Source organism: Enoplosus armatus, chromosome 16 (assembly GCF_043641665.1).
Source record: "Enoplosus armatus isolate fEnoArm2 chromosome 16, fEnoArm2.hap1, whole genome shotgun sequence".
Classification (NCBI taxonomy): domain Eukaryota; kingdom Metazoa; phylum Chordata; class Actinopteri; order Centrarchiformes; family Enoplosidae; genus Enoplosus; species Enoplosus armatus.
The window spans coordinates 19,161,060-19,185,022 of record NC_092195.1 but is presented as its reverse complement, the minus strand read 5'-3'; the positions used below and the strand labels follow the sequence as shown (position 1 = coordinate 19,185,022).

General features: G+C 41.6%; 2 protein-coding genes across 2 annotated transcripts; one reads left to right on the top strand and one right to left on the bottom strand.

Annotated features, from left to right (window-relative positions):
* Positions 1 to 120: 120 nt before the first annotated feature.
* On the top strand, positions 121 to 11,215 carry daxx (death-domain associated protein). The gene is made up of 11 exons (XM_070921315.1): positions 121 to 536; positions 1,701 to 1,955; positions 2,408 to 2,851; positions 3,474 to 3,605; positions 3,727 to 3,843; positions 4,233 to 4,464; positions 5,431 to 5,585; positions 6,120 to 6,276; positions 6,426 to 6,981; positions 7,750 to 7,885; positions 8,764 to 11,215. The coding sequence occupies exons 2-11, from the start codon at positions 1,719 to 1,721 to the stop codon at positions 8,821 to 8,823; spliced, it is 2,226 nt and encodes a 741-aa protein (XP_070777416.1). The 5' UTR covers positions 121 to 536; positions 1,701 to 1,718; the 3' UTR covers positions 8,824 to 11,215.
* A 5,692-nt stretch (positions 11,216 to 16,907) lies between these two features.
* On the bottom strand, positions 16,908 to 23,220 carry zbtb22b (zinc finger and BTB domain containing 22b). Its single transcript, XM_070922020.1, has 5 exons — positions 22,969 to 23,220; positions 20,686 to 20,913; positions 19,338 to 20,075; positions 18,503 to 18,781; positions 16,908 to 18,023 (listed from the first exon to the last, which is right to left on the bottom strand). Exons 1-5 carry the CDS (start codon positions 23,218 to 23,220, stop codon positions 16,908 to 16,910), a joined length of 2,613 nt encoding a protein of 870 aa, XP_070778121.1.
* Positions 23,221 to 23,963: the final 743 nt, after the last annotated feature.

Genomic DNA, 23,963 nt, shown 5'->3' with positions numbered 1-23,963 from the left:
GTATCTGATCATCAACCGTGTGAAACTTAAGATAGCATTAATAAGAAAGCGTGACTTCCGTTGTCCTTTTCAGATTAAAATTACACGGTCAACGTTTGTTTTTCTACAATATGTCAACGGCACTGGACTGGAGGAAACCACCCAATGGCTAACGACATTGCTGACTGTAAACCATCTATCAACCAATCAGAGGCATTGTTGCTGATATGACTCTAGCGGGTACACTTTCTATCTCGAGTCGACGGCATAGCCAAGTTGCCGAGCATTGTTTTGGTAAACAAAAAGTCTGTGGGATTATAAATACGGGTTTAAAGAGCATCGCGGATTTGTTGGTCTAACAAGTTCTGTAATAAAAAACAGCATGAGGGCTTTTCTTTCCGGATCGTTATTTTCTTACTCAGCTCACTTACTTGGCCAGAATGCTAACTAGCTAGCTAAAGCTAACATTAGCTAACTGGAACACAGAATTCTAAGGATGCGTCGCGGTGGAACATTTTCCCCTTTTGTTGTCACGTCAAACAGCTCATAAACAAGAGGTCGGTATGTGTGGGAATGTCATAATGTGTGTAACCTTTCCTTCTCAACGATAGCTCATGTCTAATTTGCCATCAGTCTGTAAAGTACTGTGTCATCAAGCTTCACTGTTCAGTTTCACTTAACAGTTCAAGGGTCTGGAAGCGCAGACAACATACTGCTAACGTTAAATGGCCATAATTGCCCACGAATGAAGGAGCAGTATATCAGAACATCACAAGCATATGGCCGTGTTTCTGTGTGTTCATGCAGGGGCGTAAGTAACTTGTGTGGGACCCAGGTTTAGGAGGCCACTCTTGGTTTATTTCTGCCACTAACAATTGTTTTCATGATTGAATACTGATGACTACTATCTCGGCAAGTCAATTCAACATTTGGCCTATAAAATGTTAGACAATAGCATAAAAAAATGCCCATTATATGTTCCCAGAGGTGATGTCTACGGATTGCTTGTTTTGTCCAACAGTCGAAAAACCCCAAACATGCAGTTTACTGTCATATAAGACTCATAAGCCGCAAATCTTCATTTGAAAAGCTGAAGCCAGAGAGTGTTTGACATTATTCTTGAAAAATGATTAATCAGTTGTCAAAGGTGGATTTTCTGTCAATCGATTAGTCGACTAACTGTTTAGTTAGTTAACATTATGATATTATGTGTATGACGTTATACTCGACACAATCCCTTTCACTTTTTTCACTGATGATTTCTCAAACACACAAACACAAGTGTTGAGTTCAGCAGTGACAGCACCAACTGTCTGTTATTATTATATTATACTGTTATATATTATTATTATTATACCTCACCACTGGTTTGGGTAGCGAACCACATGCTTTCTGGTACCACATATTGAAAGCTGGCATCATATGTCTGGACAGATTATCAGAGTATTGCTTACTCATTCTTCGATCAGATAGTTCCTGATTTACAACACAATTTTGACCATTCCAGATTTTGTATGACTTGTTGTGGTTAAATATTCTGTTAATCCATGTCCATCACTCTGGCTTTGGGTCATCATTACTGTTATTACACCCACCAGACCCCTCATGTTCCACCAGAACATTGTAAATTTCAGGTTTTCAACCTCCCCCTGCTTATTTGACATCTTGTACTTTCAGTTGCCCTAATCAACATTCTCCCTGTTTGTATTTTGTGAAAGCAGAAATAAGCAACGGTTTGGATGGCGGTTGCTCCCGCCTCGATGGCGGATAAGATCATAGTCCTTGATGATGACGAAGAGGCGAGTCCTCAACCCTCCTGCTCTGCCTCCACCTCGTCCTCTCAGCATCGAGCCAAAAATGTCTCGCCACTCAAAGCTCTGCAGCCTGCCCCTACCCACATCACCCAGTCACCTTTTGCCTCAGCGAAGAAGGACACGCATGTTCTGCAGGCAGAGAATCAGACTTTGTTCACCGAGGTGAGCTTACAGAAAGGGACTGTGGGAGGATTGTTTTATCCAAAGTCATTTGGTTATTTCCTAAATAAAGGTGGTAAAATGTACTAGTAGCTGTGTTAATTTCTCATTCTGATGACATTGGTGGTATTGTATGAAATGGAAATTAAAATTTACACAGGAATTACAAGCTCCCTTTTTGAAGAAGTCATAAAGCCTGTCCCAGTGTGCTAATACACTTTCACTTTTCATTGCATTGATCTTTGTACCCAGCACCTGACCTGAATAGTTAAGATGTGCAAACAACCATCTTAACTATTGACAATAGTTGTATTACTGGAGAGTTGTAATTATGTTGACAATACATTGAAACTGGGTGTGAACTGGAAAAATCTGAATCACAATGTGCTGTTGTTGTATGTGTTCTAATTATTCTTTCTGCCTGCTCATCCTTCCTGTTTTCTCTCTCCTCCCAGTTTGTGGAGCACTGCTCAGCTCTCACCCAGGACTGCCCCGAGGTCTTGACCTTCCTCCAAACCAAGCATTCCAAGGCCTCCCCGGACTTTCTGTCATCCGTGGAGTTCAGGAACACCTTGGGACGTTGTTTGACTCGAGCTCAGGCCAGCCGTTCCAAAACCTTTGTCTACATCAATGAACTGTGCACTGTACTCAAGCAGCATGCAGCCAAGAAGAGGCAGATCCTCACCAAGGTTGAGCCTGGGCCTTGTACCTCAACATCAAGTTCTCTCCAGTCTACCTCTGTTATGCCCAAAAGTAAAGACAAAACTAAAGATAAGACAGATGAGGAGGAGGAAGGGGTGAAACCGGCAGCAGAGCCTTCCACCTCAGGGCTGCAAGAGGACAATAAAAAGGAGGAACAGGAAGTGGAGAAAAAGGCAAAGAGGGCATCCAGGAAACAGGTTAGTGCTGAACACTGCCAGGTGTGGCTAGTATTGTTTTTGGCTGATAATGACCTTTAAATAATTCAGCTGCTGAAGAAATTTTATTTGTATGTCACTTTTCAACAGTGACTTCAGTTACATCCTGCTTTTCATTAAATCATCACACTGCAGAGCCAAAATAAAAGTATGAATGATAAAAGCAGATTAAAGAGCAATCAATAAACCTGAGTTAATGAATAAAGTAGTTGTAATATAAAGTTGGAGATATAAAGGGAAGGTGTAAAACTACTATACGTCAAACGTAAATGGGCTTGCTCTGATGACTTTTGATGTATCTTGGGTTTTAATGGCCACATAAAGGCATTATAATTAGATTTTGATCTGTTTCTTCTAATGCTGTAATGCTATCAGTACCTCACTAAGGTGTAATTGTCAGCATCGACATTTGCCAGAGATTCTTCTTTCAAAAAGTTTTCACCTGAAATGTGAAAAGCGTTTCATCCTCTCCCTTCTTTTTCCTTTCATCCTTGACAAACCACTCAAGAAAATAAACACAAACAACCATACGCCTAAACTTTTGATCGAAGTCTGTGTAGGCAAACACGCCTGACCCTTCGTGTCTGTTCTCGATTTCTCTCAGATAGCGTATCTGGAGAACCTACTGAAGGTGTACAACGATGAGATCAGCCGCCTGCTGCAGGCTGAGCTGAGTCTGGACGACCTGGAAGCTGAAGAATCTTCATACATCCAGGAGCACAAGCTCAAACGCAAGGTCAGTTACTTATAGAGCGAGTTGGTTATAAATAGTGCTGAAAGCTGTAAAAAGAAGCATTACACAAAGTTGTGTGGCCGCTAGTCACACCTCTACCGTCCGTCCTCTTCTTCTCTTCCAGATGATGAAGATTTATGAAAAGCTGTGTGAACTGAAGGAGTGCAGCACACTAACAGGCCGAGTCATTGAGCAGAAGATCTGGTATAAAAGCACTCGTTATCCTGAGATCAACAGGAAGGTGAGCTGGTTGTTGTTGCTTTAAACGGTTTTATATGTGTCCTGGAACAAGCTGGGTAAAACTTGTGGTTACTATTAGTGTGACTGGGTCAACATTTCACTCTGTCAGATACATATTTAATCAACATGTAAGTAAATATAGGTATTGGATCACAAAAATTTTCTTTAGTACAATCAGTGGAAGTTAGTTGTTATTTGTGCATTTCTCTAAAACAAAAAAGATGGTACAGAAGCAAAGTTTCATGAGAGAACATAACGATGTGTCTGGTGTTGTGATGTGGACTGTGTGTCAGGTTGGTGGAGCTGTTTTGTTTGGTATTACTATATTTTAAATGTGGTTGAATTTGATATGCTCCTGATCCCATACTCTACGTTCCTTCCTCCTGTCAGATCGAGCGTTTCATCAACAGTCCTGAGGCACACAGGAACCCTCCGGATTACCAAGACATCCTCCAGCAGGTGCTGCGTGCCAATGAGCGTCACAACCTTTGCCTGAGCAGGAAACAGCTGAACCAGATCGCCCAGGAGGCTTTCAGAGAGACCGGGAGCCGCATGCAGGAGAGGCGTCACCTGGACCTGGTGTACAACTTCGGCTCGTACCTCACTGACCCCTACAAGCCTGGTAAGGCCTCAGCAGGGTCAGTTGGCTGCGGTGGCAGACTGACATTCAGAATTACATATACAAACATATCGTTAATACACCACAAAAGGAACTAACAAACAAAGAAATGTTAAACCAACGTGAAAATGTTCAGGTCTTCAAGGATTTAGAAGTGTTGAACTTTTGGATGCTTTTAGGTAGGGCTGCACGATTATGGCCAAAATGATAATCACGATTATTTTTTTAATCAATATTGAGATCACGATTATTCAAAGATTTTAGGGACAAAATGTTTTTATCGCACTTTCACATTCAAATAAACAGAGCACCTCTTTCCCTTCCATGTTGTGCTACGTTCCTGCTAATGTACAAATGTTGACTGGTCCTTATTCACAGTGCATCTCTTGGAAGAAAATTATAAATAAAATTGTACCAAAACTTTTTACAGTGACATGTCACTGTTATGGATGTCCGAGTTGATGCTGGACAGGGATTTGATGAGGTAACGGGTGCACGCACAGCAGCATGACGGCTCCCCAAAAGAGATGGGTCTGGCTGTGCGAGACTACCCCAACTTGGAAGCCAAAACATCTCCATCGCTCCCTGGTGGCTGGGAAAAAAAAACTCTGTTGTATATCAAATCAAGTGCTTCCTCAACTATGAGCGGAGCGCACATTTTAACCGTCAATATCGCAGACAATCATCTTCATTTAATTGTGGGAAGCCAAAATCGTGATCGCAATTAATATTCGATTAATTTTGCAGCCCTACTTTCAGGTAGTAGTTTGTTTTTGAAAGTGTAAAACATAACCTTAACCGTTTCAAGATCTACCATGCCCCTTATCTTACTCTAATTTATTGTCCTCCCTCTCTGTTCTTGCCCTCGCCTGTTCTTCCTTGTTTTTCCATCATCTATCCCGTCTTTTCGCTCCACTGTTCCCACACTTGCTCTTTTCTCTCCTCTCTTTCCTCCACCACCCTCTAAAGCCACAGACCCGGCTCTGTCGGACCCCTCACTGCTGCGGAAGCTGCGGTCGAACAGAGAGGTGGCTCTGTCCCATCTGGAGGAGGTCATCAAGAAATACGCCGTCAAACAAGAGGACACAGAGGAGCAGGAGAGGACCAAACGACAGGAGAAAGAGGTATGAGAACATTTGGGGAAGGAGGAAAATCACCACAGGCTTCCGCTGCTTTCATTGTTTCACTTGATCTTGGTTTCATATTCATGTAGGAAACGTCTCATGGCAGATCTACATATTGGCACATTTAATTTTTAATCCATCTGAACTAATAACTGCATTCCCTCTCAACAATATTGTATAAAGTATATAAAAATAAAACTCAACTTTTCACTCAGTGGCCAATGTATTATGTACACCTGTACAATCTAATGCAATCCAATACAACTGGATGATAAATTACCTACCTCACAGCAAGTTGTCAGAAGTAAATGGGAATCAATGGCTGCCTCAAAGATAGAACACTTTGTATGTAATGTAACAAACTCATAAAAACATCGGTGCGTTCCCTCCTACTGACGGGGGATGAGAAAACAGGAAATTGAAATGCATTTTGTTGTCTGGTTTTAATCTTAATTTATGGAACACCTGATCCTGCTGTTTTTCTCTTTCCCTGACTGTCTGCTGCTGTCTGACCGTCACATGTCTGATTTACAGGGCCACAAATCAGGAAACGGAGAAGGAAATAAAGAGATTAATGGAGTGGCAGAGAAGGAAGAAGAAGAGGTGGAGGAGGACGACGATGAAGAAGATGAATCATCAGACCCAGACATCGAGGAAGAGATCCAGGCCAGCACTCAGCAGGATGGACCTGGTTAGAGTGGAGATGTTTTCTTTTTTTCTTTTTTTTAGACACAGGGCTGATGTTAGTTTTACCAGTAATAATATTATTTTACCAGTTGGACTCATGTTATACCCAGTAGAGTCTGCAGTGAGTTATAAGTAATTTTCCTCTTTCTATAGACGATGATGAGAATGAGGAAGACGACAGTAACGAGGCGGAACAAGCAGGTGATGGTACCAACATGGAGGATCAGACAGGCGAGGTGTCAGCAAGCGTTTCAGCAGGGGAAGAAGGAAGCGTGAAAGATGAGGACGAGGAGCCAGTCACAAGTGGACTCAGTCCTCTTTCTGATGAAAGCAAGTCCCAAATGTCTCCGCTGTCTGACATCCCCTCCCCGAGACACAGCCCCAGCCAATTGGAGCCAATGCAGACTGATAACCAGCCGTTGTCTAATGGGAACCTGACAGGATTAGAGGAGCCTGTGGACTCCTCCAATCAGGTTTCAGTCGTGCTGGTAAGCACCAGTAAAGTCACTAAGGACCCGGCAGACGTCTCCCCAGTAGCAGCCAATGGGGTGTCTTTGCCACTGTCACCAGCAGTCATAGTGTCATGTGACACACAGACTACCAACGGCACGTCGCCGCCGCCCAGCCCCAGAACTACGAGGAGCCAGAAGAGGAAGAGGGAGACATCAGGGAACTCCCGAAATACAAAGCACATAATCATCCATGACAGGTACTGTAAGGCTCTGTTGGCTCGACATGAAGAAAATATGTGACATTCTCAAAGTAGGTAGAAATCTATTTTAGTACACTTGACATGTATGCAGACCTGTGAGTTGTCTGTTGCTCTTTATTGGTGGTTTGACACATTTTCAGTTTTCAAAGGTCTGACAAAACAAAAAACAGGAAACAAGAGTTTATGAATCTCAGGGACTGTTATGATATGACTAATATAATATTGCAACAAAATATATCAATATGAGCATGAATATCAATATAGCACCGTGGAGGAAATGAGGAAACAAGGATTTGTTGCTGCTGTTGTAGAATGAAAGACGCACAGGGCTGGTTTCCTGGTGCGAGGGAGTAAACCTGTTTAGCTTTGAAACACGATCAAACAGGACAGTTTGAATCAATCCAGAGTTAATTTCCAGTACTTATGTGATCTCTCTGTGAACAGCAGCTGGCCAGACAACTACTGACTCAAAAGAGGAAAACACTCAACAATTTAAGGAAACCATGTTTGTATCTATATTTCTTGTTTTCCACCAAATAATGGACTTTTTGTTCTGTTCTAGCTTTTATCAGCACCTTTTAAGTTAGTGCTTAAATGGCACTTATAAACCGGGTAGCTGTTGTAGTTCAAATGTTAGCTGTAGCTCTAGTACTGTTGGATTAATAATAATTAATGGATTCATTTATTTGGAAAGTTTATTGTTTTGGTTGATTTTTGTTTTCTACCTCTTCACGTCTCTCCCTCCATCCATCGTTCTCTCCTCAGTGAGGTAGATATCCCTCTGGATATGGGCGTTTTTAGCTGCAATTCTCCGCAGCAGGCAGAGTCAACCCGAGCAGACACTCCAACCCAGGAAATGGTCAGCAGCTCACAGTCGACGCCGCCTCCCAAGAAAAACAAGGTGGGGGCACATAGATGGTGAATGAGAATTATTAATGATCGTAGTGATTGTCTGTTCAAAACCTGGATCACAGTCCTGTTTCAAGATAAATGACTTTACGTTCGCATTTGTAAAATAATGTCTTTTAATTGGGTAGACTTGATCTAGTTTTGTCTCCTTTCATACAGTATTTATCTAAAGATTGTAAAACATGTCTCTTATTTCTCAGGTTGTTCATACAGTATGTTCCACAGGTGTCTAAATTATATCAATTACTGTATCGTGTTTTTTTTTTATGTAGTGGATTGCGATTGTTTTATTTACATTGTAAAGATGGAAGTAAAAATTATCACACAATTGAAGATCTTTACAGTTATAGAGGTTCAGCACTGTTTAGTCCAGTTATACAGCTCACATCAACTACATTACTTATTGTAATTTTCCATAAGAATATATTTTTATCACTGTTTCTACTTTCTACTTGAGGCTCTTTTTCTTTTCTTTTTGCTGATTTTCACACAGATTTGATGTTCATGTCGACCCAAACTTATCTTTCCTGCTACAAGTAGACCTTTTCTACCACAGCTTACAGCACACAAAGTCATTTTACAGCAATGCATTTCTTGCAAATTCTGTCTTTTATAAATATAATTTTCATATATTTAATATACGTACACAATATTAAGACGTATTATGTATATATTTTCCATTTTCACCGGTTTGATAACAATTTTAATGGTAATAAATTCAGATTTTCTTTCACAAAATAAAATAAAATGATGAATCCTGACCATCCTGCACTGATTGTGTGTGTGTGTGTTAGTGTAAATGTGTGAGACTGGTTTCAGTTCAGTCAGATATTATACGTTCCCTAACCGTTCCACTGTTTGTGTTTCCAGGTCAACGTGGCCACCCAGTGTGACCCAGATGAGATCATCGTCCTGTCAGACTCAGAATGACCTTTCACCTTTGACCTCTCGCTGTACTGCAAGATTCTTCCACATGTCACCTGTATTCTGGGACCGATGTCCTGACAGCACGCATTTCTAAGGACCACCTTTGTCTCCTGGCTTGTAAAAAAGGGGGAAAAGCTCAATAAGTTTTTCCTCGGATATAAATATGATCTAAAAAGTAAATACGTTTTTTACAAAATATACAGCCATTCATAGCCTTGGAAGGCAGGGAAAACTATGAATTTAGTACCTCATGTCACTTGATTACATATTACCAAACAAAAGCCAAGACACGTTTTTGTAAAATACTTAAATAAAATAATTGTGACCTAACATTTGAAAGAAAGATGCTTAAACAGGACATTTTTTTTTTTTTTTTTTTTTTGGAAAATCAAGGTATTGGGAGCCGCCTTCTTCTGCTGTGTGCGCCAGAGAATACAGCTGTCATTTTCTCTCAGCAGAGAAACACTGGCTGATGTTGACCTCGGCTGTCTTCTCTCCCTTTTTGGGTGCCCTAAAGATGACCTCATCCGAATCTGTTGGGTGATCCAAGCAGCCAAACGTCTGTTGCCGTGTTTCCTGCCTTTCAGTGCAACACTACTAATGCACCTGACGTCCAGTTGGTAGTAGCATTGAAATGAGTTTTCTACTGCTCTGAGAGCTAAATATACTACTTCAATACTACACAGAGCTAAAAATACTACTTTTGGGACGATTGTCCCGTGACTTGAACTTTTGTTAGTGTGGTTTATGTTAGAAACCAGTGCCTGAAAACATGAACTGTGTCAGACACGTGGCCCAGACGGAGCTTTGTTTTCACAAACACTCGACTGGCGAGAGCCGCCAGATTGTTTACATTTTTATATTTCAATCGCATTTTGTTTTTTCATGAAGGAGAAGGAAGTGGTCGTCTATATAGAAGCAATTTAGAGATGACATTGTTTTACTTGTTGCATTGAATTAGTGAGCTGTGTGGTGGTTTGTACTCTACTGTTAGCGAGCTGTGTGGACTGCAGCAGTGATAATGGAGAACATTTTTAAATTTTTCCTTTTTAAGTTTCCCCTCTAAACATATTTCTATTTTTAGGTTGATAATAAAGGTACTATTTTTGTTCAAACTCATGTCTGCTGCAGGATAGCTGAAAAGTTATTGGTTTGAATGAGAGCTGCTGACAAGGCTAATCCGCAAATGTTGGAGTGATGTTAACTATATTTTTCTGACTGTCAACAAATCCCATGAAAAGACAAAAACAAACTAAACTAATCCTTATCATGGATCTGTAGTTTACTTTAATTCAGTCCCACATACACCGTCCTGCTGCTGGAAATACTCACTAGAGCACCAAATATGTATTAATCCGCGACTGAAAATAGTTCCCGACAATTGTAGTCCTTCCTTGAGTAACCTTTGCTAAAAACTACACTGTCCAGCTGTTTTAGGAAGCTTAGCTTGGGGCTGAGAGCAGTAAGTAAGGAAGTTGGAAAGTAGTGAGAGATGAACCAACACATGGTTGGTTTTGGTCTTTGTGTGGGATTTTTTGACAGTAAGAAAAATACAGAATAATCTCAGCCTTATCCTTCAAGTAGCTACAGCACAAAAATGCTTCCTCGTGATTCTGACGCATCTCAAAGCAAATGAAGGGAGGATAAGATTGAAGTTTCTCCTTCAATGCATCTCAAACAGAGTCGAGTCTCAGCGTGATGAATTCTACCTGTGTCTCTGTCCAGCCCCGATAACTACATTTATTCACCCAGTCCTCGCACTTTAAGCCCAGCCCAAATCAAAGCTGAACCGGACCTGGCCCAGTCAAGGATGTCCTGTAAATTCTGAATTTACATAAACGAGGAAATCCAGTTTTAGTCTGACACACCCAATGATTCGCTTTAATACAGATAATCATTATTTTAGAGTTGTTAGTGCAGCGTTTGTTCCCTCCTGTCGAGACACTTGGTATTCAGATCGATTTAGCCATTGAAGTTGAAATTTCCACGTCTCTGCCGCATTTAGAATAAAGTGTGTTTATTTTTCCAGTTCTTGTTATAGGCAGTGTCGCATTTAAGATCTCCAGCATTTGATGAATGAGGTTTTTTGTGTGCAATGTGTATCACATCCTTTTTTAAAACTATGAATTTTCTGGCTGGTCTCTATGTAGAAGACCACTAGTATGTTGACGGAAGTCCAGGCCTTTTGGTGAAGGGAAATTCCTCCTGAATCCCATTTTTATAAAATGTCACCACACAATTATATTTTGGGTTGAAGTTAGAATGTAAACCTGGAATGTAGTTATCGCTTTGATCTACCGGGCCTCATTGATGCAGAGGAGTGATCCATCGTTCACTGTGAATTTTCTTTTCTTTTTCATTTTTGATAAAATAAATGATAATTTTTTTATGCAAAGCCTCTGATATTGGATTTTTATTTGTCCTTGAGCTTAATATATTGAATAAATCTTTTCACAGTATGAATAAAGTTCTGCAAAGGCTGCAGGTGATTTTTTTATTTGATATTTAATGTAATTTTAGTCTCCTGAGCTGGTTGATTCTCACACATCACACTACTGTTTTAACCTACAAAGCTCTTGTAGTTGTAGCTACGGGTGCACTGATCCCATCCACCTCCACACCGACTTTATTTGTGACCTTACCTTCCATACAAATGTTCCCGATGAGCTCCAGGCGGTGAGGGATGCAGATTTTAAATCTGGATAAAAGAGGGCACTCGTATCATATTGGTGCTTGGTATCAGCAGATAAACAGAGTTGTGGTGTCGGGACAGAAAAAGTTGGATCATTGCATCCGTAGCTGTAGCTTCTCTGCCATATTGCGATGTTAATGTATTGCAAATGAATAGTATTAATGTTGCTATTACACAGCTGCAATTTTCTCTGAATATTGAGGCATTTAGACCTGCAGCCGCACTTTCACCTGTGCAGCTACCAATCAGGCCTGGACCTGCGTAGCTTCTGTTGGTCTTAACCATTAAAACAAATACAGTTGAAGATTTATGAATATTTTTCGAGACTTGAACAGAAATTAAAGACAAAGTCCATTTTTTGCACCAAATAATTTATTAATCCATTATTTTGATACAGGGCAGAGGTGAATATTGATGTACTGCAGTTTATTACATTATTAGTACCACTCAGGATTTACATAAAAATGTCTATTGACAAGTGTCATTTTCTGTTCAACAATCAACTGGTCAATCAGAGGACATGTAAGAAGTTGTATAACATAGTTTGTGGAATGTACAAAAATAATTAAAATACCTCAGTCTAGTTTTCAGTCTGAGCTCTCCACAGCGATCCTTCCGTCGTTACTTTCTCTTGATGCAGGAATGTTCAGCTCGCTCCGATAAGACGTGGTGCAGGAGAAGACATGCGGTTGTAGTTCAGACTTTTTAACTGTCTGTTGTACCTCAGAAACTGTTCATAGAGTTGGTGCAGCAGCAGGTGAAGCTGCAGAACAACAACAAACTACACACCCGTCATGTTAATCCATTATTTAGGAGGACACCAAAAGGCATTGTGAAATAACGGGGTGCTCAGGGGCCCTTAAACTAATTAAAAATGTGAACTGTCTTTGGGCTGGAGTCTACTTTATTAATGTTTTGTCATAATTTAGGTATTTCAATATACACTTCTTGATTTAGGAAGTTTTTTTTTTTTAAAAGAGGGCACTATACTAAATGTGGAGGTGATATGAGATCAAATGATCATTTTTTTATTATAGTTTTTGTATTTGCACTGTGCAGACCACATGTTGAGTTTTATTGATTTATTTGAGTCACAAATTGTAAATTCTTGCCGTGCACATTTGCACATCACAAGTTAACTAACTCAGATATAAACTGCTGGTCTTCCACTTAAATCTGAGCATTACAGGATCTAACGTCAGGGCTGTTACTGACCAGAGGAGACTCTTCTTCAATCACTGGATGTAAAAAAAGTAGAGATTGTTCTATAAATCAGTAAGACTGGTTTCACAAGTAGAGACCAAGAATTCACGTATTTCTGATTGAGGCCAAACACCTGTCTCTTCATGTGTCTGTTGAGGAATATAAACATACGATAAATGTGATCATCTTCTTCACTACTTTCCCTCTCAGTGAAAGTTATCATGTTTAAATGCTTTAGTGTTGGCACACTTCAAGCTTCACACTTAGGAAAGGCATTAGATCACCATTTCACACATTCTGCTTTTACAATCATCCAGTGTTTTCTCTGTAGCTGTCCAGTAAACAAACAGGAACAAATGTGAAACCAAAAATTACCCACAAACACAACTGAAGCAGAGTCAGAGAGGAAACACTGGAGGTCACACCTCACAGATCACTGAACACAGACAAAAGCCAACAGTCCTTTCACTTCGCCCGACGCTCCAAACCTGCATATAAAAATATCCACACCCAGCCTTCACAGAAGGTAAAACATTCACCTTCATCCTCCATCTCTTTGCTCTACGTAACTGGAAATATAAAACATGTCTGAAGGCATGTTAAAGAGGTCATGTGTAATATTTCGTCCACCACAAACTGTCCTGTGCTGTAGCTACACTGGCACACTGGAGCATGTTTTCTACACAGTTTGAGTTGGTTAAAGATAATCTGACATAGGAGGGAAACAAAATCACAGCTACATATCTTCATAAACACTCGTGGTTATTATGCTGCTGGTTTACATGATCGTAATCTCTTAAACACAGTACCGACTGAGGCCACAGGGGGCACACTTATCAAAGAAACATTAAATTAAAGGCTGCTTGACATCTTTTATCACAAATAATGACACCTTTCTCTTATAGAAAAGCATGTTCTCCTTGAATTGCACCATATTTTGTTTTGGAATTACATGTTTTTGCTTTTAAAATGGGCCAAACTTGTAAATTTAAATCAAATCAAAAGTATTTAAGTAAGTAATGTTGCAGGATGTGGTGTCCTGGTGCAGAACAAACCCCCCAAAGTCTAAACTCCAACCAGGTGCCTAACGTATGTATCTCTATTAAGTGATTTGGTGGAGGTGAACAAAGTGTTTCCTCTCCTTTAAGTAGTCTGAAACTTTCTATAAAAGGACACATTGGAATGTATTATACTGCTTGTATTGAGGCCACTTATTAAAAGTGGACTCTGATTACCTCCGTCTTAATATATCTTGCGCACTAATATATAATGATGGTTAAACTGTTGACCTGAACTATGTTTAAGGTGTCCAACTACTACTACTACTACTACTACTACTACTACATGTTTTGTTTCCATTGGAAGATTAAATTATTAGAAAATAATGAGTAAGTCAATGTGCTGGTAAGGCACCTGAACCTATTTGGCGATGCTTTCAAAAATGTTGGCGAGAGGACAAATACAACCTCCTTTACAAACATAAGCAACTCAGTGCTTTAATGGAAAAACAAAGGCAGAAAGTATTTGTACTTTTCACTATCTGTAGTGTAATACCCCTGTCAGTGTGTCTTATCAGTAGTTGTACCAGTACATGTTCAGTATGCATCACACAGTACTGATTATTACTCTGTATATCTGTATAGACACAGCACAGAACTTATAGTGTGTTTGGACCACAGCAGGGCCCAGAAGAGAACGAGGTACTTGTGAACAGTGGAGAAACTACCAGGTTACATTTCTTCAAAAGGTTCAAAGTGAACAAATTGTCCTGTGTTTCAGTTCAGCATCTTGAGAGCGAGTTCTCTTTTATTGTGTTTTATTGTGAGTGAACAACGATGAACTTCCAAGTCCTGAGATCCCACAAGGAACTAATATCATCTGCAGCTGTTCCCAAAATATTTATTCAGCAGTGGTAAAAACATGGCTACTATCATTAGGGTTTCTATAATAATAATAATAATAATAATAATAATATCTGACAGTTTGTAACATCATCTAAAATAATTACTAGAACCAAAAGTGACACATCTTATTTTCTTAGACTATTATTTCCTCTGAACAGAAAACAAATCCAAAGGTGTTAAATTTAAGTTTAAAAAGTAAATAAAATTTAAAAAAAGTCAATCAACTGATTTAACCACAAAATGTTCAGTATTTACACCTGACACGTTTTTTAAAAAAAATAATCACAGTATGTAGTTTTTGTCTACCAACTAATCAATTAGTAGTTTTACAAAAACTACCACCGTTACACAAAATTAAGAAAATCAAAAAAGGAAACAGAATATCCAGGATGTTTGATTTCTTCCAAAAAGTGAAATTAAAAGAAAATCAAAACACTGCTGACCTTCATGGTGACTATTACCACATTCACATCCAGGACCAAAACAGGAACCAGTATCTGACCAAAACCACTGCTGATAAATACGAACACAGACGGACACACTGCTTACCTCTACTGTCAATAAAGAGACAAAGTTTCTCTCAACATTTACAAACTTTTGGGAGGTCAGGACCTGTACGACTCCGTGATGCTTTCAAAATTATTGCAGGAAGTGGAAAATATTGTAATCCAAAGACAAAGAATTCCACAAAAAGAGGAAAATGAAATGTGTAGCACTCTTCATAACAAAATGTTGTTAATGTAGAAAGAATTAAACTAATATTTAACTTCTTTGTTGGCATAACAGCTGCTGAAAAAGGAGGTTTTTTCATTTGGGTGATGAAACTTTGTCGACCATTCAGAGGAGGTACGCTTGTAAACACACTATACACTGTATAGCTTAGGTAAGACCACCATCTCCCATTGCTAGGTTTTGATACTCTTCGTTGAATTGAACATTATCGAAGAGACGCACTGTTTTTGGGGAACGCATTGCAGAACACTTTCAAATACTTTCTGATTAACTCCTTCCAAAGCAGACCGGGCGGCAGCAAACGCATCAGTATGACAAGTTAGTGTTTGTTCCAGGTCTGATGAGTAAACGACATATATTTCTATATATTTACAGTAACAATATACTTCTCAAAGCACGAGAACTCTGTGAACAAGAAAGTGAAAGCAGGTAACAGCAGCAAAACTGAAAGCAACAGGGGGGCTTCTACTGCAGAGTAGATTCATCGCCTCCTGCTGTTCAAGCTCCAGAGGGGAAGTTTTAGAGCTTCTCAGTTACAGGTAGTGTTTGTGTGTATGTAGGGCTTGGACCATATTTTGTTACTTCAACAACCAAACATTAAGTTTTAAGAAAGTAATCTGAATGAGGCTCGAGCTCAGCGGCTGTACACGTCAGCAAGAGACAAAATAGCTCCTGCCTGGTAAATATCCCTCCCTGCGCACATGTCTGGGATCCATAAGGGTTCCCTTGTGATGAGGATAAATGATTGTGCCTTTCACTGTAATCCGTAGTACCGTCTAAAACAACATGGCAGTGCTGACAGTTAGTCTGTTACAGGGGTGTACCACTGCTGCTGTAAGGACAAAACACAAATCTGCCACTTGTTCGTTTTCTTCGTTGAGTTATGAAGTTTTTCTCTTGCAGATCTGTGTTCATATGACAGTGATACATTACTATACAATACTGCAGAAAATCACAGCAATTTTAGAACAGCCATTTTTCTACTCTACTGATACTATAACGTCGCCACAGAAGGTAACAGTTAGTGAAGCACTGTCTTTTCATTTTTGGTTTCCTCTCGACGCGCACAGCATCCTTCCACGAAACCCACAAAAATAAACTTTAATATCACCTCGGATATTTAAAACAATAGCTTACTCACTGAGACAAAAGGTCCATTTTTTAATGAGGCCACTTTTCGGAGGCAAGTTTCCTACAGTCTTTGTGGTACGAGAATTGAGGATAATTTAAGATGGCATCAGCACGACCACAAGTCTATTTCAGAAACTTCACGGCACAACAGTCGACTGGAATCTCAAAGTCCCATTTTTTCTATTTGTATCTGTGTACTTACATGTTCTGCAGGATGTGTGTCCAACGGGAGCCTCGCCTTTTGTTCCCCTACACAAAGAGCGCGCTTCCTGCTTGAAATGCTGAGTGTTGGCAGTTGAAAGTGTTTCAGAAGAGCTTCTGCGCTTCTTCCAAGTTTACTGTATTTTAAAAACAGCAGCAGGAACGAGAAGCTTGACCGTTTGCTCAGAAAGAGGCACCCGTTGGACAGAACACACAATTTTGGTTTAAGTCACGCTACTATCATTGGCACTGACTTCACACACGTCTTCATCACACACACTTCGACCCATCCCAAGACCACCAAACATCCCTGATCCCTGACCCTGACCCGGACTCTGAGAGACGACTCCTAGAAGCGCCCCTGCGGCGGCCATGTTGTTGCTCAAAGCAGCACTGCTGCTGTTGCTCACACTGTTGTTACTGCTGCTACTTCCTGTGGCCGAGACGCCGGCGTGCTGCGGTGACAGAACAGTGCCGGAAAGATGTGGAGAAGAAACAGACACTCCTCCTCTCCCACCTCCTCCCAGAATACCGCCATGTCCTCCCTCACCTGCAGACAGGAGGAGGTGAGGGGAGGAAATCAAATCTGGCCCATCCTCACCTCCACCTCTTCTCCCTCCCTCACCGCTGCTCCCGCCTTCGCCGCTCTCCCCCAGCACGCTGCGCCTCTCGCAGTGCGAGCGGTGCCTCATGAAGCTGTCGCGCCACATGAACTTCTTGCCGCAGCCGAGGCAGTCGTACGGCTTGAGGCCTGTGTGCGTCTTCATGTGCTCCGTGAGGTGATGCTTCATCTTGAACTTCTTGGCACAGACGGGGCAGTGGAAGGGCCTCAGGTCCAGGTGCATGTTAATGTGGCGGTCCCTCATGCTCTTGTGGGTGAAGGTCTTACCACAGTGGCACATAAACACTTTCCCTGAACCCCCCGCGCTGCTGTTACTGCCACCACTCCCACTTCCACCTCCAACCCCCCCGCTGTCCATGCCATCAACTCCCAAACTGCCCTGCATCGACAGGTGGACCGCACCGTGCTCCAGACTGGGACCTTTGAAAGAGGCTCCTCCGATCATACCACCTGCCATCCCCAGGGGAGGGGCGGCAGAGTCCAGAGAGAGTCCGGATGCCTGGCTGTAGAGGAGGATCTGGTTCCCCTGCATGTCCAGGGGGAAGAGCTGGGCCCGGGCTGTGGCTGCAGACTGGACCTGGCCCAGAAGCGCTGAAACAGCACGGTTAGCGCTCTGGCTCTGACCTGCTGCACTGTCATGAAGGTGCTGAGCTAAAGTCTGGTCCATTAAACTGCCTTCAAACTTGAGGTAGTCTTCTGAAGACTGGCAGTAGTCCACCTGGAGACAAACAGGGAAGGGGTTTTGAGATCTGTGATGAAGGCAGAAACTCCACCTATATGTAGAACCAGTTTGCTGCGGTTTTGCTGCATCAGATCAATTTTTCAAACTAGTGACTTAGAAATACTTTTCAGTGATTGTACACAGACTTCTCTACAGACTGCACAGAGTCCTCTGTGCTGCATGTTGGACAGATAATGTGCACCAGGCAGTGTGGTAGAGTATTAAAAAATTATATTTCTTTTGCACACCACCCAGGTTCAGATGACTGTATTTCTGTTTCATCTGCAGAAAGAAGTTTGAGCCTCTTTGTGTACAATTTGAAATTCTGCACCTCCTAGTGGTAGTACAGAAAACACACAACACCAGTTTTCACCAGGTCTAATTTTTCTACTAACAAAAACGTCTGCTATCAGAACATTTAATTAATATTAAGATGGTATAATCGCATTGTGTCTTTAAAGTGAGTTGCAGCTCACCTGTGAGTCCATGTCGTTCTCGGCTCTGCCCCCCAGATCAGCTGAAAGGCTCCTAACGTTGGAGATGTTGAAGTCGCTTCTCTCCCTCTCCCTGGCCAGCTCCAACTCCCTGTCATCCTCGTCCTCCTCGTCTTCTCCTCCCTCCTCCCCGGACACCACGATGAGGTCGTCGTCCTCCATGCGTTCGGTTTTCACCACCACCCACTGTTTACGAGGCATGATGCTGGGCTGGCTGTAGGTGGGACGCTTCTGCTGTGTCAGCGCTGAGTGCTCCCCATCCTTTCAGTGGAGATATTTCATGTTATAATACAGTTAACGAGGGATGGCTGCTCTTTGTTGTCGGTGAAAACTTTGTATATTCAGAATATAAGATTTGAGGGTGAGCTTGACAACCATGCATGTGTTTCAAAAGAGTTTCATCCACTCAACAGTTATTTTTTTAATGAAAGGAAAACCCCCAAAGCTGGGTTTGAACCCAATTCAATGACGAGGAACTAGATATAAATACCAATACTACATTTTGGATGATTAGGATACAGAAACTTCCTCGCCTTAAAACAAAAACCAGTGTAATATTTACTTTTATTTCCATCCATGCTTTTGTAATATTTTTTTAAATGTTGTAATAACATCAAAATAATGACAACGATGAGTGACCACTGTCTAAATAATAACATAATATTCTTTTATATATCATTTTACATATCGTAATGTAAAAACAAAGTTGACCTTCAAAATAACTGCAAAGCTTCATGGAAATAAAACTTTTTTTTCAAAATAAAAGGTTTTCAGATGAATTTAAAGGTGCATTAGTGTCGGTTGCCTCACACGTCACCTGATAGGACGACACGCCGAAGCTGTCGCTGACTCCAACTTCCTGTTCTGACACTGAGCTCATTTTCTTCCTCCTCCCACTGCCTCCTCCTCTTCCTCTCTTCCTTTGTTGGTACAACACCTCCTCCTCTTCCTCCTCTACTTCCTCCTCCTCTTCCTCAATAAGGAAGGCTTCCTCTCCTCCCGATGGGGTGCAGTAGCTGGGGGTGTTGCTTGCCCCTCCTCCGTCCACTGAAGCCCCAGCTGCGGCTGCACAACTTCCTCCAAAACTGCTCCCGTCCCTGGGGCTGAAGTAGTTGGTGCTGCTGGGAGACTGGCTCTCACTCACTGACGGGCGGCTGGGAGGTTGGGGGGCGTGCTGGGGCTCGTTGGACCCTACGACCTGGGCTTGACCACCATCAACCCCGCCATCATTACCAGCTCCATTACCACCACCGTCACCATTGCTGCTGCTACACCCGAGGTTAGCTGACCCTCCGCCTCCTCCGACACTGGCTCCATCCTGCACTCCGCCTCCTCCACCGCTCCCTCCTCCTCCTGCCCGGCCCTCCTTCAGCAGCTCGGTGCATTTGTCCACGATGTGCCACATTTGCAAGACGCTGCCCACCGTGAGGTAGTTAACGATGTCCTCCCGCAGCATCTGGAGCTGACCGGTGTAGGCGCAGCTCAGCACGCTCTCAAACGCCAGCGGGTCCATTACCGCCGGGATGGAGACCGTAGACATGTTCTTCAGTAGTACCTGGTCGTGGGTGGAGAACAATATATCACAATAATACATCTATCAATTTGTCAATGACTTGTCCTGCCTCTCCCACTCCTCCTCCACACTCTCTCCAGGCCCCCGTCTCTGATTTCTCATACACACTTACAGACTGGTTACAATCCAAATCCGAGTTAATCTATGGAGAATGAATCTGTCTGCCAGCCCCTCAGACAGGTAACTGGAGTCTGATACAACCTCCCACCAAGTGTCAGTGAAAGTGGTCTTTTCAGATGAGTTAGGAACTCTTGAAACAGAATAATTAAAGCATTAAAAGGCTGACACATTATTCATTAGTGTGAGGCTGCTGTTACACTGCAGGCTTTTATTCTGAATCCTAAATTTGTCCTCATCTCTGATTAATCTCAATGACTGTTCATACATGTTCAACAAAATAATAATAAGCAGATCGGTTTACACCCATTTTCACACAGATTTTATGTCTCAGGCACTTCCAACACTGTGTGTCTTAAAGACTGATCAAGTCAGATGGATGAATGTGACTCCATGTAGCTTTTTCTGTGTTCATACTGATTAGAAAATGTCACGTCTCTTTCATTCACAAGTCATGACAGCGCAACGCTCCCACCTGGTCATGGAAGTAGGGCGAGGAGGCGGCCAGGACGCAGCGGTGGGCTTTGAACACTTGCCCCTGGACGTGGATGGAGAGGTCACAGAGCCTGCCGTCTTCTCTCTGCCGGTTCAGGCTGTCCAGCACCGAGGCCTGAGCGCTGGGGAAGCACACCTGCACCACCGAGCCAGATGTGTCGCCGGGAGCTGAGCTGCTGCTGCCCACTTCCATGGGCAGGGACTGCATCTGGGTGGTAGAAAAAACTTTCATGACTCCCAGTTTTTAGCAATTAAATTACGTTTTTAGATTAAATTCGACTGCTTCCATGATGGCATTCCTTCCTGGTTTGTTACTGTTGAATTTCTGCAGGGTCTGCCGTCCAGGCCACAGTCGAGTTTGATGCAGGGATGTGACCATAAAATGTATCACAATAACCAGAGGACCATGTCCTGACATCCAGAATATCCCCATATCTGTCTTAATGGCACGTGAATGCCATTCTGGAAGTCATTCTGAAATAAATCTTACTTGTTTTTAGTGGTAATTTGTGCAGAACTATTAAAAACACAGTAAGCTAGATACTCAGTTCCCAGTTTATTGAGTAGACTTAGCTAAAACTAGTTCAATCTAATACAACAATCCTGCAATAAATGCCACTTTCATTAAGATAAGAATGTTCAGTTTCTGTTGTTTTAATGTTTCTTTAATGTTTTAAAGAGGTTTGTTCTCTAAAACATCAGAAATTAGAGTTGAAGGGGACGTCTTCAAATGTCTTGTTTTATCTGACCAACCCTCCAAAACCCAAAGATATTTAGTTTACAATGACATAAAACAGCAGCACATAGGAGAAGCTGCAACCAGAGAATTTGGTTGCAAAACAAATCATTAATCAATCATCAGAATAGTTGCTGATTAATTTTCTGTCAATCAATCAATCAATCAACTAATTGTGGCAGCTCCAGTTCTTATTCAACTTGTTTTGATCATTTTGGAGGCTGTAGTTTGAGGTGCTGTTGAATTACATGGCGCTATACTGACGGCTGTTTTTAACAGATATAATCTACCCTCTGTTATAAACGGGGTGGACAAAATATTAGAAACACCTCTGAGTATATATAATGCAAAACAATTCAACAGCAAACTGAAGCAGCTGAAATGACTTGAATCAACACCTTTCTCCAACATTTTCAACATAAACTGAATATAATAAGCGTCACAAAGGTAGAGTTTATTGCAGGGCTGTTGTATTACATTGCATTACTTTTAGCTGGCAACTGATGGTAGATAAAATCCACTTCTCAGTAACACATGAAATTCCAGATATGTCCAGTGGTTAAGTTGAATTTTGTCAGACTAGGAACATTTAGCAGTTAATTTGACCCTTCAAACTGCCAAAATGTGGTTTATTAAACAAAAGACAGCTGACTGATAACTCAAGGCTATTTCTCAACCTGACTAATTCTCAAACAGAGGTGGGATACTTTAATCACGTCTTTATCCTTGATCACATACCGGTATGTGTGGGAGAGCAGGGAGATGGTAACAGCAGAGGGAACAGTGGTCAATCCAGGAGGCAGTAGACTCGATTGGCCATGTTGTTACTTCGAAAAGAGTCTTTAATTTACCCAGAATACACTGCAAATCAGTCCTACTTGAGACAGTCAAGAACTAGACAGACTTGTGCAACTGAAAACCATTAGTGTCCATTTGAAGTGTCTTTGTTAGCTGTCAGCCACAGTCACAGCCTGTCTTTGTGCAGCATGTCGCTCTGTGTGGATGCAGTGACAACAAGCTGCACGTTGTGTATGTTTGCATCTCAGTTATATGCATGTGATACCTGCTGTATGAGATGCACCGTATGTGTTATATCTGCACTGATGACACCAAGAGATGAGCTGATTTCACTCAACAGACTGAGAGTTATGACAAGCTCAGATCAACAGTGTCATCTAGCACTTTACAGAAAACCAAAGCGAATCACGCAATTAACTAATCGACAGGAAATGTCCCCATCACATTCACGACCACAGCACTTTGTTGTTGTTTCTGTTGACAGAAATCAACAGCTGCAAACACACTTTTAGTTGACAGGCTCCAGAAACAACGCTGCCGACTGAAAACCGAGCTAGTGTTGCTGTGAACGTGTTCTGCCGGTGGAAGTCTTCTCCTTTCAGACGAACAGCTGCAAACCGTCAGAGCTCCAGACTCCGACCACACTGTTACAGATGTGACGTTAGCCTGCTAGCTAGCTTAAACGGCTGGCGACAGAAACCGTGCGCCGCCGCGGGCATTAAACCTCACCGTTTCAGTTGACACTGCAGCCTTCAGAAGTACCGTCTGTGAGCGAGCTGACGGCAGGGTGTCCCGCCAGTCTGTCCAGGCCCTGAAGTTTGAGGACCATTGTTTGAAAATGTTCTTCCCATCTGATCTCCTCTGCAGCAGCAGCAGCAGCAGCAGCAGACAGCGACGCGTCGCCTTTAAAAGGATTCCAGACAGACGAGCCAGACTTCGGCCGACGGAAAATAAATTCAATAAATAACAAAACAAGCACATTCAAATGCAGCGTTAACATTTCTAATAGTAACAAGAGAAAGAAGATGGATTTAAAATAGTAAGAAATTATCACATTGCGAACAACTTCATGTCACACAATCAGCAGTATGATTTTGTCTTCATCCCAAATATTCTCCGCACATTGTTTTATTGTATGAATGTATGAATGTACACACTCATAGATACGTTGGATTATATGCAACGTTTAATTTCCATACTTTTCTTAATCTCCTTTCATGTAAATTTTTCAAGTACAACAAGTAGAAGAAATACTTATAATATACTTATAATAAAATATTTATTAGAAAGAAGAAGACATGATTATGATGCTGACTAGCAATCTTGTCCGATGTACACAATCTGAGACTGAAGCAAACACTGACCTGTTGTCACAGGTTCTGACCTGTACAGGCTGATTTTCTCAGCCACTGGCGTCAATTTGACTTGTTTTCCTGGAGACAGTCTTTATTTTCCTGTTTCTCAATACTTTGCATGACCCTCATACTTGTTTATTACCAAAAACAGTTAAATATATATGTCATCAAATTATACACTAATTTACACATTATCCTCTCGACATTTCTGAAACATTTATGTCCTCAAGCTGCTCGTTTTGTAACAATGAGTAAGATAACTGGTCCACGTCTTTAAATGTCCCTATACTGCCCACATCTGGAGACAGATGTCTCTGCTTATCTTCCCTGCCTTTTCTGAACCGATAGAACTGAAGGAATCAGTGATCA